Source organism: Cololabis saira, chromosome 4, assembly GCF_033807715.1.
Source record: "Cololabis saira isolate AMF1-May2022 chromosome 4, fColSai1.1, whole genome shotgun sequence".
NCBI lineage: Eukaryota > Metazoa > Chordata > Actinopteri > Beloniformes > Belonidae > Cololabis > Cololabis saira.
Genome location: NC_084590.1, coordinates 31,286,009 through 31,304,403, shown reverse-complemented (window position 1 = coordinate 31,304,403; position 18,395 = coordinate 31,286,009). Strand labels below are relative to the sequence as shown.

Sequence of the window (18,395 nt, the reverse complement as noted above, 5' to 3'; positions counted from 1 at the left end):
GTTCTTCATTCTCACCTTATCAAGTACAGAGGCGTAATAAAGAGGAGTTTTTACGTGTTTTGCTTTCAGCTGAATTATTTTAAATTCAGCATAAGACTCAGTCTTTATGCTGCAGTTTTTATCTCTAGAGCTACAGTTTCAGAATATCACAAATAACGACTGGACTGGTACAGACCGAAAGAGCTTGTGAAGTGTGCAGTTAGGTCTTTTCGTCATGGTTTTTATTTTAAAATAGGTTGTTTTTAGTGACCCCTGCCTCTCACCTAAAATGAGCTGGGATAGGCTCCAGCAGACCCCCGTGACCCCGCAAGGGATAAAGCGGGTAAGATAATGGATGGATGGATGTTTTTAGTGATACAAGGGAAAAGGTAAAAAAAAGTAATCAGATTAATTACAGAATTACTGTACAGCTTTTACAGTACCATTTCTGATTTCACTCTATTTTCTCAGGCTGTTATCACAGCTTACACTGTTTAACTCGTTATTAGTTTCCATTTTCTTTTAGCCTTTCTAATTTAACCTCAACTGATATTACAGAAGGATCTTGTGAAGCAAGGTTTAAGAGGTTAAGTATCATCATTCACTCACTCGGACCTGAGGAGCCCTCTGAACATCCGTTGTGCAGTAGTGTACCTTTATAAATGTTGGCTCAAGTCTGAACCGTTAAAAAAACACATTTTTTGCAAAAAGGATACTGACCCCTAATCAAGAGTGTGACCAAAAGAAATATTGCGTCACACGCAAAAAAAGGATATTTGCTAAAGTTTTACAGCTGTTTTTAGTTTGAGTTTAATTAATAATCAAAATAATCTTTCTATTAGTCTCACAACTACTCTGATGTATCTGGAGACCCTGAGCTTTAAAATCACTGAACTTTAGTTCGCACTCCACCTCGAGTAGAAATGATGTGAGTCACAGAGCCCTTTCACTGCATAATCTGATATTATTTGAGCCCAAGCAATAATAAAACCAGATGTACTGGAACATCTTTCCTTTGATTTTTATTTGTCTTTCATTCATAACATTTCACACCGATTCCTCACTGAACCCAGACGTGTCATAGGTTTGGGACTGAAGACAACATGGATGTTCCCAATAAGGAGTTTCCCGGGTTTTCCTTGGATTTTCCTCCTATATTAACAAATATATACACATATCCCAGGAAGAAAATTAAAATAATAATTAATCCTTTCCCACAATAACAATATAGTCAATAAATACTCAGTGTTCTTAACCGCACAAAGAGAATGAGTTTGGGCTCACTCTTCTACCAACGGGATTGTCGTGATCCCATACAAATATTAACGCACACATACGCACACTCAAAACCCACTCTCTCTTTCACACGCGCACTAACCTAGAGAAGTTTGCACAGTCAAGCAAATGCCATCTGCAGCCAGCAAGCTGTCCGCTGTATGGAAACAGCTTCGGAGAGGAGAGCCAACTGGTCAGCCGTGGCTTTGAGTCCACAGAGTCCAACTAGTCACATACTGTAACGCTGCTCTTAAAAGTGTCACTGATGCTGGAGACAGCAGGTCAGAGGAGATGAAGTTTCAAAATACGAGAACATGAGGTTGTTGTTGAAATCAGGTAGCCTGTTTTCTATTCTGCATTGGTTTCAGTGGCATGAGAGAGGGATCCATGCAACGTGCTACTGACGGCAAGAGAGGAATGTTTTCATCTAAACAAGACAAACATTGGAGCATGTGCAGCAGCCTTGAAATAAACGCTGCACAAACCGTACAGCAAAGCAATCACAAGTAAAACAACATGCACTGGAAATAAAAAGCACCAGCACACACATAAATGGACCCACTTTGTTCATCCACACGTGTAATCTAATATACAGTATGCACAGTCACACCAAGAGAAAACACACCTGGGCTGCCAAACCGATAAAACCACATTTCTGCTAACAGGTTGCAAGCACTGAGAAAATAAATCCTGTTGTTTTGTGTTTCTTTAACTGTACAAGGTTGAAGGTTTAACCAGTCCAGCAATAATGAGAGAAAAAGGCTTTCCTGTCTCGATTTTGGAGCGAAGATGATGCGTGCCACACAAGAGAGAGGACACGGGTGAGGATGTAGGCAGAGCTGATGGAGGAGAGTTTATGGTAAATGTTTGTGCACTTTGGGACAAATGATGTGCAAATTAAGACGGGCAGTCTATTCACAAGCAGTCCAGCTTCTGGATAGACTGTCCAGAACTACAAATGTCCTTTAAGCGGAAAAGCTGCACAGACGAGCGAAAAACAGAAGCAAGTGGACTGAAATGACCAGTTAGCAAAGTCAAAAAATTGGCTTCCTTAAGTACTTAAATGGCTTTTGAAGGAAATATCAGCTGGTCTAAGGAGCAGGTGCAGATGGCCTCCGAGGAGGGAAAGAGGGGTGAAGTGGAGGTTAGATAGTTGGACAAGAGCGCTACAAGGCTTTTAAAAGGCCTCCTGGAGCTTCAGTGTTGTGCAGGTTAGAGAGTACTACTCGGTAATGCTTTTGGGGTTTCACACCTTCTTAGGACACATGGGAGGAGTGGCTTCCATTAAGTACCTAAAACATGACGAGTAGGTGGTTGTTTTTGCAAACTTCCTCAAATGCACTTTTCTCGGCTCAGACATCATCAGGTATTCCAGATTCTTTTCATGTCCCGAATGCAAAAGAAAAAAGTAGACTTAAAAATGTTGTTTTTCGTTTAGTTTTTTCCCCTCACTACGAGTACTGTTGTCCTCACAGAGCAGCAGGCTGCAGCTGTCCACACAGAGGAACTGTGGGGTCCTGATTCTGGCCCTCCATGTCCATGTCCATCAGGTTGGGCTGCGTGGCGCTGGCACTGCTGTCGCCCGAGCCGAGGGGGCTGTCACAGCTGCTGCCCGGGGACGAGCTCAGCGTCCGGGACAGAGAGCCCAGCTTCCGGGGATCGGCTCTTATCCGCGCTGGCGTGGGCCGGGGCCGGGGCGCAAACTCCAGTGTCTTAGGCCTCTCCAGGGGGTTGATGAGGCAGAGGGGATCCGGGTCGGGGATGGGGGGAGCAGGAGCTTTACGCCGATGGGGAACTGGGAAAACGGAGAAGGGGTCAGGGAGTCGAGGGATGTCCAATGTGTCCTGTGTACCTGTGCAGTAGGAAACAAGATTTGTTATGGATTTAACATTCATTTCAAACTGTTTCTGATACAGGTGTCTCCAGTGTGTGTGTGATGCTTTTCTTTGTTTTTCATAGTTCAACAATAAGAGAAATTAAAGCTGCAAGCAGCGATGAACGAGCCCTCGCGCGTGCAATTTTCACCAATAAAAGTCAAGGACTCAAAACCAAGTCCGATGATACCACCCACGACTCTCTATATCAAATCATTCAATAGTTATGGCAGAAAGTAGGAACTATCAAATATGGACCAATCAGATGAAGGGGGGGCATGCTTTTTGGCATCTAGCGTCGCCATGGTAACGCTTTTGACTGAGAAAAGTAATGCCCATCGTCGCAGGATCGAGACGCACAGTTTGATGAATAACACACTTCGGTGCACGTTACGGTTTGGGCGAAGAAGCGGCATAAATTGCGCCAAAATTACACGATTAATTCAAAATGGCCGACTTCCTGTTCGGTTTCGGCCCATGGCGCCAAGAGACTTTTCTTTAAGTTGTGACATGATACAGGTGTGTACCGATTTTCGTGCATGTGCGTCAAACCGTATTGTGGGGCTTGAGGCACAGAGTTTTCTAGGGGGCGCTGTTGAGCCATTAGGCCTCACCCATTAATGCAAACCATTACATTTTCATTTAATTTTCAAATTTCGGTGACTTTTGGGGCACATTTAGGGGGGCAAAAAGGCCCTCATTTTGTAGGAAAAATTTTTTTTTTTTAAATGAGAAAAATGAGAAAAGAAATTCCTACAGATACAAAAGTGCCTTCGCACTGTAAGTGCTCGGGCCCTAATTATCATACTTTTGTTTCTGTAGTTTACAAACTGAGGAATGATCACAGCTAGAGAATACTGTCGTAAGTGATGTAACTACACATCTGCTGCCGTTTCGCCACTCCAGCATTCACTTCAGATGTCACTATATATTCATATTTCACAATAGAAAAAATAGTCTGAATGTATGAATTTTCTCACCAGAGTAGTCCTTCTCCACAACTGTTTTAATCTATTAAATATTATTCAGCACTTTGAGACCAATTTGTTTGGGCTTTGAGCCACTGGTCGGTTAAATCAAGCCATTTAAAGAGATATTTTGCATTTTTCTGGACTTTTATGGCCAAAACAATTCATTGAGAACATAATCTCTGGCCTCCGCTCAAATAAGGAAACAATGATAGAAAAAAACAACAAAAAAAAAAGACGCGGTGCTAATTTTTGTTTAATTAAGAACCAGAAAGATAAACCAAATTAGTCCCGGTTATTTTTGCCTGCTCCGTCTACCTTAGATCTTTTATTACAAACAAGTTTGTAAAACAGATGTAAAATTCCAAGTCTCTTTAACATGTGGAGTGTGCAGATTCTGCACACTCCACATGTTAAAGAGGTTTGCAATTTAATTACATCAATTATCTATCGGCCAGTAATGACACTTCAGATCAGCAACCATAAACATTCCTTTAGTTGTTTATAAAAGTCAAATCACGCTGGGGATGTTGCAAAACTTTAATGAGAACCAGAACCTCATCTTTACCGAGTTGACTTTAACCTCAATGAACCAAAATGGGGCAACAGTAACCTCACATTAAATTAGCATTAGTAGAGTTTTGTGGTAATGTGGGTATTTTATACACAATTCCAATGAAGAGCTTCAGCTTTTCTCTTTTGTTTTTAGTTAATGGGCAAAAAAAATAATAGGATGCCCGTTGAGGGAAACAGTTTTATCTGTACCTTTGCCTGCTGTGAAGGGCGGTGCTCCTGGTGGAGGAGGCATGGGCATGCTCCCGTCTGACGGCGTCCTGCGGTGTCCCAGAGTCTGGGCCCGGGGTCGTATGGCCCCGTCTGAAGGGGTGCGTCTGTGCCCTCTGTTCAGAGCCATGGCTGCAGACACATGGGTGGGCGTGAGCGACTGGTTGGGCTCTTTCTTGAAGCTCTCGGCCCGAAGGTCCAACAGTGGGTTGAGAGCAGAAGCCGGAGGCGCCGGCGGCATTTTGACCCTGGTCATCGGGGTCAGAGCGCACTCGTCCGAGTCGGAGGGGAGGAGCGACTTGGTGGAGTTGCAGTCAGACAGAGAGGACAGAGAGAGGAGAGTTACAGAGGGAGACGGGTCCATGCACGCCAGCCCAGAGTCGTGATGTCTGGAGAGAGACAGGGAGAGGTTTCTGCTGGGAGGAGAGGTGCTGCGACGTAAACGACCCGCTCGCTGGAACAGACTGTCCTTCTTCTTCCGCTGCTCTTCTCTGAGCTCCTGCTCATCCTGAAGAACCTGAGAGAGACATCAGGCCACTTTAATATGCTGAGTTCCTCAGAATATTACCCCTCTGATGATCAACTCCACATCAAATTATACCCAAATCTATCAGTTAGAAATGATTAAGCTGGTTATAATCAAAGACCACTCCCACTTCAACCAGTGCTGCCTATAAAAACAGTAAAGGAACCTTAATATTCTTGTTTCTACTGTTGATTTGTTTTAGGATCATATTAAAAAGAATAAAACTATTTATTTGAGTAAACCAAAAACAATGTTTGTGTTGGTTTATCAAACAGGAAAAGGCAAAAATGGGGCAGCACAATGTTGCTGTTGTCAGCACTGTCCACCAAACTCCCAGTGGGAAATAGCATGCTTTTTAGGGAACAATTACTCTTTGCCCACCTTATAATAAGTGTGTGCTTGCTTTAGTGATGAACAATGTCTTACATGGTTCTCCCATCTTCACAAAGGAACCCTGCACCTTAACAGTGAATATCGGGTTGTTAGTTACATGACTAAAGTCAGGAAGCCTTTAGGTGGTTTCCCACTTTTTCCATTTCAGACTAATGAAGACCTCTTTGTTTTTTGGGTTGCTAAATGCTAAAGCAATGTTTTTGTATCCTTCAGCAAACCTGTAGTCTGAAACAATCTTACCATCATCTGTAAAATGTTATTTAATTAGGTGGGAACTTTCTTAATAATGTCCATGAGACTACTGTCTTGTTGTAGAAGTATCTTTGGTAATACTTATAGAACAGGGGTCGGCAACCCGCGGCTCCAGAGCCGCATGCGGCTCATTAGCGCCGCCCTAGTGGCTCCTGGAGCTTTTTCAAAAATGTTTCACCTTTTTTTTCCTTTTTTTCCCCTTTTTCTTCTTTTTTGCTTCTTTTTTTCTTCCTTTTTTTCTATTTCTTTCTCTTTCTTTTCTCTTTTTTTCTCTTTTTTTCCTTTTTTTCTTTCTTTTCTTGGTTTTTTTGCTTTTTTGTTCTTTTTTTCCTTTTTTCCCTTTTTTCTTCTTTTTTCTTCCTTTTTTTCTCTTTATTTGTCTTTATTTTCTCTTTTTTCTCTTTTTTTCCTTTTTTTCCTTTCTTTTCTTGTTTTTTTTTATTTTTTCTTCTTTCTTTCCTTTTTTCCACTTTTTTTTCTTCCTTTTTCCTTTCCTTTTTAATCTCGACATTTCAACTTTTTTCTCAACATTTCGACTTTTTTCTCGACATTTCCACTTTTTTCTCAACATTTGAACTTTTTTCTCGAGATTGTACTTCAACATTAATCTCAACATTTTGACTTTTTTCTCTAAATTTTGACTTTTTTCTCCACATTTTGACTTTTTTTCGACATTTCTCCTTTCACCATTTGTCTTCATTCTAAGACTGATACAAGACCTTTCATTTTTTACGGCTCCAGACATATTCGTTTTTTGTGTTTTTGGTCCAATATGGCTCTTTCAACATTTTGGGTTGCCGACCCCTGTTATAGAAGAATTGGTTAGAAATGCGATTACATTTCTAAAGTCTATTTCAATAAAACTTTGTGTTCAGTCTAGATTATCAGAAAAACCCTCAGCTATAAGATCCAATATGGCAACTCAGTCCTAGTTTATGGAGCGCGCTCCTACCTGCAGTTTTCCCAGCTGCAGCAGGTCTTGTCCCAGACCGATGGAGGCAAGCAGAGAGGCACAACCTAACAGCAGCATATCGCTCTTCTTCCTCTGGCTGCAGCGACGAGCCGATTCCTGGTAGCTCACGCCCGCCCCGAGGCCTCCAGACGCCGGACAGGAGATGATGCTGCCAGCAGCGGCAGGCCCCATGTTGGGCCCCAGGCTGCCCCACAGGGACCCCGAGTCTTCCAGTCCCCCATTACTGCTCGTCTCCGAGGGCTGCAAAGACCCTGGCGATTCCTCAAACTCACAGCACTCCTCTGTTACACACACACACAAAAAAAAGATTATGTTTCAGCAAAAAATTGATGATAGTTGGTGGTACAATGATTGCGAAAAGCTCACCCATTTCATTGAGGCTGGAGAAGCCGGCTGTCATGGGTGCATGCTTGGGCGACTTGCCCAGATTTGGTGCGCTTGAGGAGTAAACTTTACATCCCTCACCAAGTGATTTCAACCTGCAAGCAGAGAAACACTACATGAAAATCAAGTCAATTTAAAAAAAAAAGAAAAAAGAAAAAAACAAGCATAAAAGTTAAAAATATTAATCACTGCGGTCACAGAATGTTGCCTGTTAAACCTAATCATCCCCCCGACTATGATTAACGTAACTACACCACCTTACAAAGTTTATCATGAATTATTACTGAACATACATGACTGTCTCAAAACATTTTAATATTGTGATAAAGTTCTTTATTTTCTGTAATGCAATTAAAAAAACAAAAATGTCATACATTCTGGATTCATTACAAATCAACTGAAATATTGCAAGCCTTTTATTATTTTAATATTGCTGATTATGGTTTACAGTTTAAGATTAAGATTCCCAGAACATTTTTTGAGATAGGATATTTGAGTTTTCATAAGCTGTAAGCCATAATCAGCAATATTAAAATAATAAAAGGCTTGCAATATTTCAGTTGATTTGTAATGAATCCAGAATGTATGACAATTTGGTTTTTGTAATTGCATTACAGATAATCACAATATTCTAATTTTTTCTGAGACAGTCCTGTAAACTGAATAAATTCAAGCAAATCATATACGTACTTCTCCTCCCCACCGACTCGCTCTCTTTGGTGGGTGGAGCTCGGCCCCCACGTGCGTCCCTTCTTCTTGTTGGTCGTCAGGTCTTCCTTCTTACATACAGCGCTGCGACCCCACGTCTTGCTGCCGTCGCTTGGTGTCACTGCGAGACATCGCAAGTTCAGAAAACTGTTCAGATGCTGCACATCCTTACTGGTGAGTGACGGGTGTTTGCACTCACATCTGATGGCTCGCAAGCGAGGAATGACCCCTGGGCTGGCAGGTGGGGTGGTGCTCTCACTGCCCTGGTTCTTCCTCTTGTCCACACTGGGTGATGCCTGCACCGTGATTTTATGCTCAAATCCTGCGTTGGGAGAGACAAAGTTCACTTTCTATTCGTCAGACATTTCACCAACCACTCATAGGACACAGACTGTGGATTTCCTACATCTGTTTATGATGAAGAACTGGATGCATACTGTGTAAGCGCATCAAATATTTGCAAAACATTGTTGATAAAATTAAATTTGTGTGGTCTAGATAGTGAAGGTCTTCTCTAGTTCCCAAATAAAATAGGTTACGCCTAACTGGATTTTCCATGCATGGCTTTAAATGGACACTGATACTGCTATCCCATCTATCAACTTATCTTATTTCCCAAAATTGTACCTCCTCGACTGCTCTCTTCTCATCTTACTCCCTCCAGACCAGAGGAGAAATTGCTCTGGAGCCATCATTTTAAACCAATATTTTGCTGCAGCAAACAGATCAGATGTATTTTATTATTTTTGTCAGATAAGGATTCAGTCTGTATTTGTGACAATGTTCAAAATCGATTTAAACTATGGAATTAACATGTCACAGATACTAAAACAGGTCCTCCAGGAAGTATCCTCGATCATCATTTTAGCACCTGAGACACCCATCAAAATATTTTGCTGAGATTGTTTCCACAGGTGGGTGGACAGAGGAGAGAGGATATGTGGAGGCACGCATTTGAGATGTTTCCTAAATATCCCATGCGTAATTATAAATGACATCAAACAAGGGGCCCTCCGAGCTGTGTGCACCTGCTCCATCAAATTATAACAATCCCACTGCAGTTCTCTCTTTCACCCACCAGAGGGCAGACTGATACAGTTGCTGTCTCTGCCCAGCTTCAGTAGTCGACTCTTCTTGAAGTGGCCCTTTCTCTTCTTCACGCTGGGTTTCTCTTGGTACATCTGGTGGATAATAATGTTCAGCTCTCGTTCTACAATGTCGATCTCCCTCTCCGCCAGTTCCTGCTCCCTCTTCCTCAGCTGCTCCTCCTGCTCCTTCTGCTCCTCTGCCGCCCGAGCCAGCGCCTCCTCCCAGGACCTGAGCTCCTGCAGACGGGACCAGAGGAGGCAGCACCTCTTTGAGCACCTCTCTTGAAAAGTATTTACAATTTTTACAAACACCTTAGACAGATGTTTTCTATCTTTATATGAAATTCAACTTCTCCAAACATCACATTTCTGTTTGAATACATCACAAAAAGAGGGAATAGTTGCACATAGTGAACCTGTTCGGTTAGTCAATTCAATGTACAAACTTCACAGACTATTCTGTCTTGTTTAAAATCAAAAACTTCTTCTTTCAATTCAGTGCCTTTGCAGACTTAAAGTGGAACTATTATGGCATCTAATACCTATTTTAAACAGGCCTTGAATGTCTCAAAAACAAGCTTTTGATTTTTTTTGCTAAATAAATTAGAAATTCAGTCTCTGAGCCATGTCTTTATATTCACCGTTTCTAACCTCATTATCTATGAGGGATTCTGAGTGGGCGGGGAGGCTATGATAATGAGGCACTGTGCTGATTGGCTGCCTGAATGACGCGATACACCGCTACAAAAAAATGGCGGAACCCCCAGCCGGCTGAGTTAGTTGTGGGCGTGGTTTCACACATCGGAGGCCAACCGATGTAAATCGCATTTTCGTTACGTAACGAAAGGCTCGTAGAAGCCACATCACACTGGACGGCTCATCGGCTGTACAGACACTGCAGAATTTGGTTACTTTCCTCCTTCTCTGAGTTGGCAGGCTGAGGGGAGACCACTTTATATATGTTAAAGCAAGAAAAAATGTGTTTTTCATAATAGGTCCCCTTTAAGACATCTGAGAAATGGTCTGACAGAACGCATGCTTTCACGTTTCTCACCTTCTCTTTGGTCCTGAGCTCATCAAACATCTGCTGGATTTCTAACCTCCAGTCTTCCTGTAAGGAGTGAAAAGACTCCAGAGGCATCTGAAACATGGCCGACTGCTCAATGGCCATGAGTCGCCTCAGGATGCTGGTGAAGGAGGGTCTGCTGTGGGGGTTGGGACTCCAGCACTCTGACAGACCACAAACAAGAGGGAAGAGCCTTACAGTAGGAAGACATCAATGAAAATAGCACCAATATTATGTATCTTTTAGACTTAATCACATTAGGACACAAAGGTAACTACAGGGAATAATGTCGGATAAAATACAATTGAATATTTGAGTGCTGGGTCTCAATACTTAACATTGCACTTATTAAGCTGATCCTCTTTTTCTCCCGTATATTTAACCTCCAGACAAGCAAAATAAAACCCAGACCTGGACATGGATTGTAATGTCTATATAGAGAATACACTATATTGTAGATTTTTGTGTGCATGTGCAACAAAAAATAGAATATTATTGCAACTGTGTCTAAATTTCCTGTAGGAGGGAAGCAAATATGGTTCATTCAAAAAGTAGATTTTACTTCTCAGACTAAGTCAGTGGAAGAAGAAAGAAGTTAATTCAGGTTTCTGGCAAAAAAATATTCACCCAAAAATGTCTATTTTTTTTACTCCCCCCCCCCCCCCCCCCCTAAAAGTAACCAATATGTTTAATTTCTTAAACCTGCTCAAATACCACCAGAAAACGGACAATACAAATTAAGGGTAGGGTAAGTCATTCTTTCCAATTTCTGAGCTTTTCTTTTTGTCATATTCTGTTAATATCTCCTCACCATGTGGTCAAGGCTCCGTGACCCGGAAACAGACCAATTGGGGGCAACAAACATTGATCCAGCTAGTGACACATGAAGTGGCGAAAGGGAGGAGAGGCTTGGAAAAGTTTGCAAAGGCGTGCATATTCTCAAGAGTGATGGAGAAGGAGCTAGCGCTCTGTGCTTTATTGATTGTTTCTTTCAAATATGAACGTAATGATATCTAGAAATCCCAATCCCTTTAAAATGTAAATAATAGATAATTTCTACAGTTTAAAGTCAGTTGAGTTATTTAACCTTTTCTTCATATCAGGTGTATGGAAGTGATTGATTTATAAAAGGTTACTAGTAGATACTGCTTCTTTTAAGGACTATGTTCAGGATTTGGTTAAAACAGACTGGTGTTTTAGCAGCAGGAGTTGCAGCAGCAGGATGGTCATCCAATTTTAAAATAATGAGTTTTTTGACTATAGTAGTATCACTGTTTACCCTTTTCTCTACCAGCCCTGCATCAATCCATCTGAAAGTGTGTTAAGTACAGAAACAGCATCGCCCAGTCAGACTGTCAGTATACTACCAGGAACTGTTGGTCCACTCATATTTTTTTATGTCTGACAGTTTGGGTAGCAACAGCAGAAGACAAAGGCAGCAAGATGGAGGAAGCATATGGCGACGAACCCGAGCCAAACGCTGACCGAGCGCATTGCAGAGACCAACTGCACACCTACAACACACAGCCAAGCCGTAAATGATCAGCACTGTCCCTCCATGGCTCAAACCTCCACAACACGCTTCCATCCTAAAAGTTTCTTAAACATGCATCCACATTTCTAAAAGCTGAAGGATAATAGTTGTTTATCATCTAAACTAACTGAGGAAAAAAAAAGTGTATGTGGATAAATGTAAAAGGAAAAGAAAGTGAGGTGATGACAGGAGTAAACACAGCGTAGCGAGCACCGCGGGATGACAAAGGAGAGATTATCGGATGAACACGGATAAGATGAAGGGGAAGCGAGAGGGTGGATGGGGTGGAAAGAGGCTTTAGGAGCAGCGTGGGAGGAAAGTTTGACAAATAACTTTCTCTTCTATGTACTGGACATCAAACCTGACATGCAACTGTATTTATTTTTTTTTTAAGCAGCAAGTTCTTCATGAGGCAGGTAATTGTTTAGCTTGAGATTAACTGAACTGTGAAGCAAAGACCAGTTAATGCCATACCGCTATCAGCGCAGATTATTGCGAGGTAGTGGTTTAGGGTTTGGAGATAGAATTCTAGCTCAGGTGACATCAGGTGCAGGACTGCACAGGGACATACAAACACAGTGTAATCTTTGTTTATTTTAACTGCTAATACTCTTCTCAGCCCTTGGAAAAAGTGGGAAAAAGGGGAGTTTAAGTTGAACAATTTCAAACAAAAATGTCCAGCACAGTTAGCGTTAGTGGGTTGGGTCTGCTTACCTCCCAGCAGTTGAGCAAAAGGTTCAGGGCAGGTTGAAGGGACGGGAAGGGTCAGCTTGTTCATGGCGACGCCGTAAGCCACCGCCAGCGCGTCTATTTCGCGGTAAGGAACCTCTCCGGTCAGCAGCTCCCAGAGCAGCACGCCGAAACTGTGAGGAGGGACAAGCATTGAATCATAGTCGTGTTTTTAACCGGCATCCATACCAAAATAAAATCCCTGAACACAGACCCAACTCTCACCAACCGTTATTAGTCACCACCCACTCAGACTTACAGTATGTATATAAAAAAAGGAAGACAAATGTGATTAATGTATTCCTTTTTTTTACTTTAAATCAGTCATTACTAATATGCCCAATATTTAAATTTGTGCTAACGGCACTTGGGAAGCCTGTCTTTGGCCAAGGTACTTTTTCTGTAGAAGTTTTACTGAAAGTACAAAAATATTTTTGATAAAAAAAACACAACTGTCCTTTCTAATCTGACCGCTCGTGTCAGAGTTTTGAGAGCCGTACTGTAAATGCTTTAGAGACGAAACATGTTCTCAAACATGTTTATACAAATCTATCACTAAAGTATGAAGTGTTCTCAATCTGCTTAATAGCAACACATGGTTTGTCAGGCACGTGGCAGGTAAGTTTTCTACGTTGGAGAACTTACACACACACACACACACACACACACACACACACACACACACACACACACACACACACACACACACACACACACACACACACACACACACACACACACACACACACACACACACACACACACACACACACATTGTTGTGCAGTCCCACCCCATCTCCACGATGTTGAGCTCAGAGCTCTGTGGGAGCCGGACCATCTGCTGCAGGATGTCTGGGATAGTTCTGTGCGACTCAACGTAATTAATGATGACCAGAAGTCTCCCTGATGGCACTGCATGATGCCCAACATCTGACTACAACTTCTGCACAATGCGGCAAACACGAGGACCTTCTATAATAGCACACCCAGATTTGTCTTGACTTCACGCGAGTCTACATGGATGGTCTGCACAGACAAACCATCGGGAGGGCAGTACCTCCACACGTCGCTGCTCTTGGAGAAGAGGGAGAGCTTGATGACCTCCGGGGCCATCCAGGCGTAGGTCCCTGCTGCACTCATCTTTGTGGTCTGGTGCCACTCCCGGGCCAGACCGAAATCTGTGATCTTCAGGGTCTTCACACTCAGGTCGTCCCGTTCCACCGGCTGCAGAATGAGGACTGAGGAAGAGGAGACCCAAGAAAGGACAGAGAGAGCAAGAAAAAGAACAAAGAAAAAAAATGTGTTTTATAAGGAAAGAGATTCATAAAAAGACAAAGTATATGACGGAAACGAAATAACATTCAAAACTGCTTTCATGACTCTTACATATGTAAAGCTGTGAGACAAGATGCAAACTACAGTCAGGAAAAAACGCTGACCTGGACATGGCGTCAAAGTCATAAATAATTATAACCAGTGTTATGAGCCGGCTGGGATAGCGTGAGAAGTGTAAATAAAAAGAGTATATACACTATAATACAAATATACAAATTGCCAAACTGAAAATGATTTTCCAAAGTAGTTTGAATTTGATTCCAATCATCATGGTTAACTGGGAAAGGGACTACAAAAGCTCTAAATGTTTTGTAGTGCTAAAAGAAATAAAACTTGGCTATAATAAAGGCGTTTCACCTGTACAGAGCCTCAGTCTCAACATTACGGGTCAAAAAAGGAGTCTGGATGTTAAACTGACCTCTCTACAGTTCAGCTCTCTCACCTGCTCATGTCATTTATGTATTTTGATATTAAATAAGACTATAAAGGCTGTTGAGCAGTTGAACTCCTCAGCTATTTCACAAAGTCCTGTAAATAATAACATTTTTACAAAGACTCTCAGTGGCAGTGCACTGCTTTCATGATGAAACGATGTGCATGCCTTTTTATTTGTTCCTTTAAAAAAAACAACACATTCATTGGTTTTATTTCTTTATTATTTCTGAGAAAAAGGGGATTTATGAAAGTCATATTGCATTTACTATACGTTTTATGGACGTGGGGTCACGAGGAAAAAAAAAATAGATTCATTTATGGCAACAATATAAATGGCAATAATATCCCATGTTGTTTAACACACACTAATAATAATAATAATAAAATTACTATAATTGTTCACTATAGCATATCCATTTTTTCCGTGTACGTGTGCCCTGTAAGGTTTCCTGGTGTCTACAAGTTTATTGTATACTCTCCTTGTTACTGTTAGATGTTTGCCTCATCTTTATCTGTCTCGCTCTTCCATGTATGACTTCCTCCTTCATTTCCGTGAGAGAGCGAGCTATGGAAATATTTGGAGTGTACACAGTTCGACTGGAGTCAGGTGGGGGTGGCTGGCTCCCTCACTATCTACAGCCGTATGCAAAGGGTGGTGAAACAAGGCTGTACACACAGCAGCGTCTTTGTTTACACACACACACACACACACACACACACACACACACACACACACACACACACACACACACACACACACACACACACACACACACACACACACACACAAGAAAAAAAAAAAAAAAAAACCTTTCACGTGATAAAGGTGTGCCTCTCCCTGCTCTGCTCTGTTCACAAGCTCGCTCAAAGACCGGTTTCAGTGATAAAGAACTGATCACAGGCCGGGCTGCGGATATTTTCATAGCCAAGTGATGACAGTGACTTCAAAGCCTTTGATCAAGTAATGCTATAGAAAGACTCCACTGTTATTACGTATTACGCCGGCCATGTCATTAGTCAGAGCTTGATTTAACTGGGTTTGTCTCTAATCTGTTCTTCGTCCGGAGGTCAAGTGGATGCATTCTGTTTGGCAACATCTGGGAGATGCTTGATATCTGTCCACATAACCTTAAAGGTTAAAGTATTCCTTATTTGTCAGTATACATAAAACACACACACCAAAACATGTCCTTGCAGCTTTTAACCCATCACTAGTTAGACTAGGACAGGGGTCGGCAACCCAAAATGTTGAAAGAGCCATATTGGACCAAAAACACAAAAAACGAATATGTCTGGAGCCGTAAAAAATGAAAGGTCTTATATCAGCCTTAGAATGAAGACAAATGGTGAAAGGAGAAATGTTGAAAAAAAGTCAAAATGTGGAGAAAAAAGTCAAAATTTAGAGAAAAAAGTAAAAATGTTGAGATTAATGTTGAAGTACAATCTCGAGAAAAAAGTTCAAATGTTGAGAAAAAAGTCGAAATGTCGAGATTAAAAAGGAAAGGAAAAAGGAAGAAAAAAAAGTGGAAAAAAGGAAAGAAAGAAGAAAAAAGAAAAAAAACAAGAAAAGAAAGAAAAAAAAGGAAAAAAAGAGAAAAAAGAGAAGAAAAGAGAAAATAAAGACAAAGAAAGAGAAAAAAAGGAAGAAAAAAGGGAAAAAAAGGAAAAAAAGAAGAAAAAAGCAAAAAAAAACAAGAAAAGAAAGAAAAAAAGGAAAAAAAGAGAAAGAAAGAGAAAAAAAGGAAGAAAAAAAAGAAGCAAAAAAGAAGAAAAAGGGGAAAAAAAGGTGAAACATTTTTGAAAAAGCTCCAGGAGCCACTAGGGCGGCGCTAAAGAACCGCATGCGGCTCTAGAGCCGCGGGTTGCCGACCCCTGGACTAGGAGGAGTGGGCAAAACCAAAGTGATGGGTTTTGGTTGCCATTCCGGGGACTGGAACCTGGTCCTCCAGACTCAAGCCCTAAATGTTTCTCATTTCGTATGTAGCCATATCTCCCCCTTCCCCTGGAAAGTGGCTCAGTTGGTAGAGCGTTCGCCCATGAACCTGAAGGTCAGTGGTGTCCACCAAAGTGTCCTTGGGCAAGACACACAATCCCCCGGTTGCTCCGGGTTGTCAGGCCAGCCGTTGTGTGGCAGCTCCGCCGACAACCGGTGTGTGAATGTGTGCGTGTGTGGGTGAATGTCTACAGTCTACAGTGTAAAGCGCTTTGGGGCTGTAGGAGTACAGCAGGAAAGCGCTATATAAGTGTAAGCCATTTACCATTACCGATATAAACGTAAAACAAGTTACCAAATGCAATCAGAGCAGGGGTGTCCCTCCAGACCTTCAAGAGCCTCTTGAAGTCTTTTTTCTTTGAGAACTTCTCGTCTCTTCCACCTTGAACACCTAAACAGCCATAACTCGCATTTTCTCCGTCCTTCTTTACCAGTTCTATTTGTTCTCTGTCCTCTCTATCCTTTACAGACCGGTAACTTTAGTGCTTGCCTTTGCCACGGTGTCTTACTGTCACGAAGCTTGAATGTTGTTCCTCACTTATAAGCCGTTTTGTAAATATGTTAGACTCATCTCAACATGGTCCAATGCATTAGTCTCTCTCCAGTCTACACTAGAGGACTTGTTGTAAACAGGACTGGATGCAAGAAAATAATTTCTGCTTTTAAAGAGTTTGAAGGCCAAGCAACCTCCATCATTTTAAAACAGTAGAAGGCTGGAAACATGGACAGGCTTTCTAGGTCTGTGCTAAACTCAGTAATCGGGCATGAAGAGGCTTGGTCAAACGCATAACAAACAAGCTACAGGACGCGAGGACTGAGACGGGCAAATGTTTCAAATAAACAGCCGCCAAAGCAGCAGATGTGCAGAGCGAGTGGGAGCCTAATGACAGAGGAAAAGCTGTACAATTTTACACTAAAAATAGCATGATTCTTTCTTTTTTTTATGCGGGTACACCCTATAAAATGAGCTCAGGAAATGTTCTCCCAATGCCGCTTGTGACATATTTCCTCTCTGTTACCCAAAGACTACAATATATACAGGAATAGAGGTCAATGTCAAAGATTGACCTCTACAACATTTGAAAAAAAACAAAAAAAAACATGGTTGAGCAAAGTGTTTTATACAGCTAATAAATCAGTCTAAATACAAGACATAGTCATACAAATTAAGACAAACAGAATATGTACAGACAAGTCATCAAAGCTCAACTCTTTCGAGTTTTATCCAGCTACAATTCTGCTTCTGAAATATTAGTTTTGTAAACTACTAATATAAACATGGGTTGTTTTACAGTGAATCCTGCAGACCGTGTTGGATCACAGTTTCTGTTAATCATGACTTCCTGAGGTAGCAAGGCTAGTTAATTATTTTTGCGTGTACCAGGGACATCAGCCCACAAAACAGAACTGAGAATGAGCTGCCAGCTGTTTTGCAAAAAGGAACAATTGATCAATCCTGTTATGAATCCTTGTTGCCAGTGAATATCTGCAGTTGCAGCTCATCATTAGATGTGGGACTGAATACCGTCAAAACATTTTTCCATTGCACTGAAAATCTAGAAATCAGCAGGTGATCGTTTTTTTGTTAATTCGTTTATTTTGCACAGCACTGCACCCTTGGAAATTTGTAATCCTTTTTCTTAGTTGAGGGTCTGTAAATGCGTCAAATGAAGAAGGATTGACAAATTCTAAATGTTTCTGGTCAGTAAGCACATCATAAAGTCATAGCGATGCAGTTACCAGGAAACATGTGGGAGTTTTTCCACCACGAGGTACAGGTTACCCAAAGATAGACGAAATATGCAATGTAAAAAACTTACTTTGGAAAAAACAACAGTCAATATACAACAGTTATGCGATGGGACAACAGATATAATCCACCGCTGAAGAGTATTACTGTGTTAAGCATGAACAATGCTGGGAGGCTAACAAAGGCTAAGAGGTGCATGCGGTTAACTATAGTTCTTGTTAAGAAAATCAGAATTGGCCTAAAAGGTCTTAAAGAAAATTAAAATCAAATCTGCCAAAAATATTGGCATATCTTTTAGTAAAATAGAAATTTAGGACACTGGTTTAAAAAAAAAGTACAAGAGTTGTACT

The 18,395-nt window shown here is 41.4% G+C and overlaps 1 protein-coding gene across 1 annotated transcript in view; it reads right to left on the bottom strand.

Moving 5' to 3' along the window:
* Positions 1 to 416: 416 nt before the first annotated feature.
* Positions 417 to 18,395, bottom strand: part of map3k10 (mitogen-activated protein kinase kinase kinase 10) — a 44,132-nt gene continuing 26,153 nt past the window's right edge. Inside the window, exons 3-12 of the mRNA XM_061719424.1 lie at positions 13,590 to 13,770; positions 12,518 to 12,666; positions 10,258 to 10,433; positions 9,194 to 9,440; positions 8,315 to 8,437; positions 8,098 to 8,236; positions 7,390 to 7,502; positions 7,003 to 7,304; positions 4,862 to 5,396; positions 417 to 3,106 (exon numbers count right to left, since the gene is read on the bottom strand). Coding sequence (XP_061575408.1) covers positions 2,724 to 3,106; positions 4,862 to 5,396; positions 7,003 to 7,304; positions 7,390 to 7,502; positions 8,098 to 8,236; positions 8,315 to 8,437; positions 9,194 to 9,440; positions 10,258 to 10,433; positions 12,518 to 12,666; positions 13,590 to 13,770 — 2,348 coding nt within the window. The 3' untranslated portion in view covers positions 417 to 2,723. The remainder of the gene's footprint in view (positions 3,107 to 4,861; positions 5,397 to 7,002; positions 7,305 to 7,389; positions 7,503 to 8,097; positions 8,237 to 8,314; positions 8,438 to 9,193; positions 9,441 to 10,257; positions 10,434 to 12,517; positions 12,667 to 13,589; positions 13,771 to 18,395) is intronic.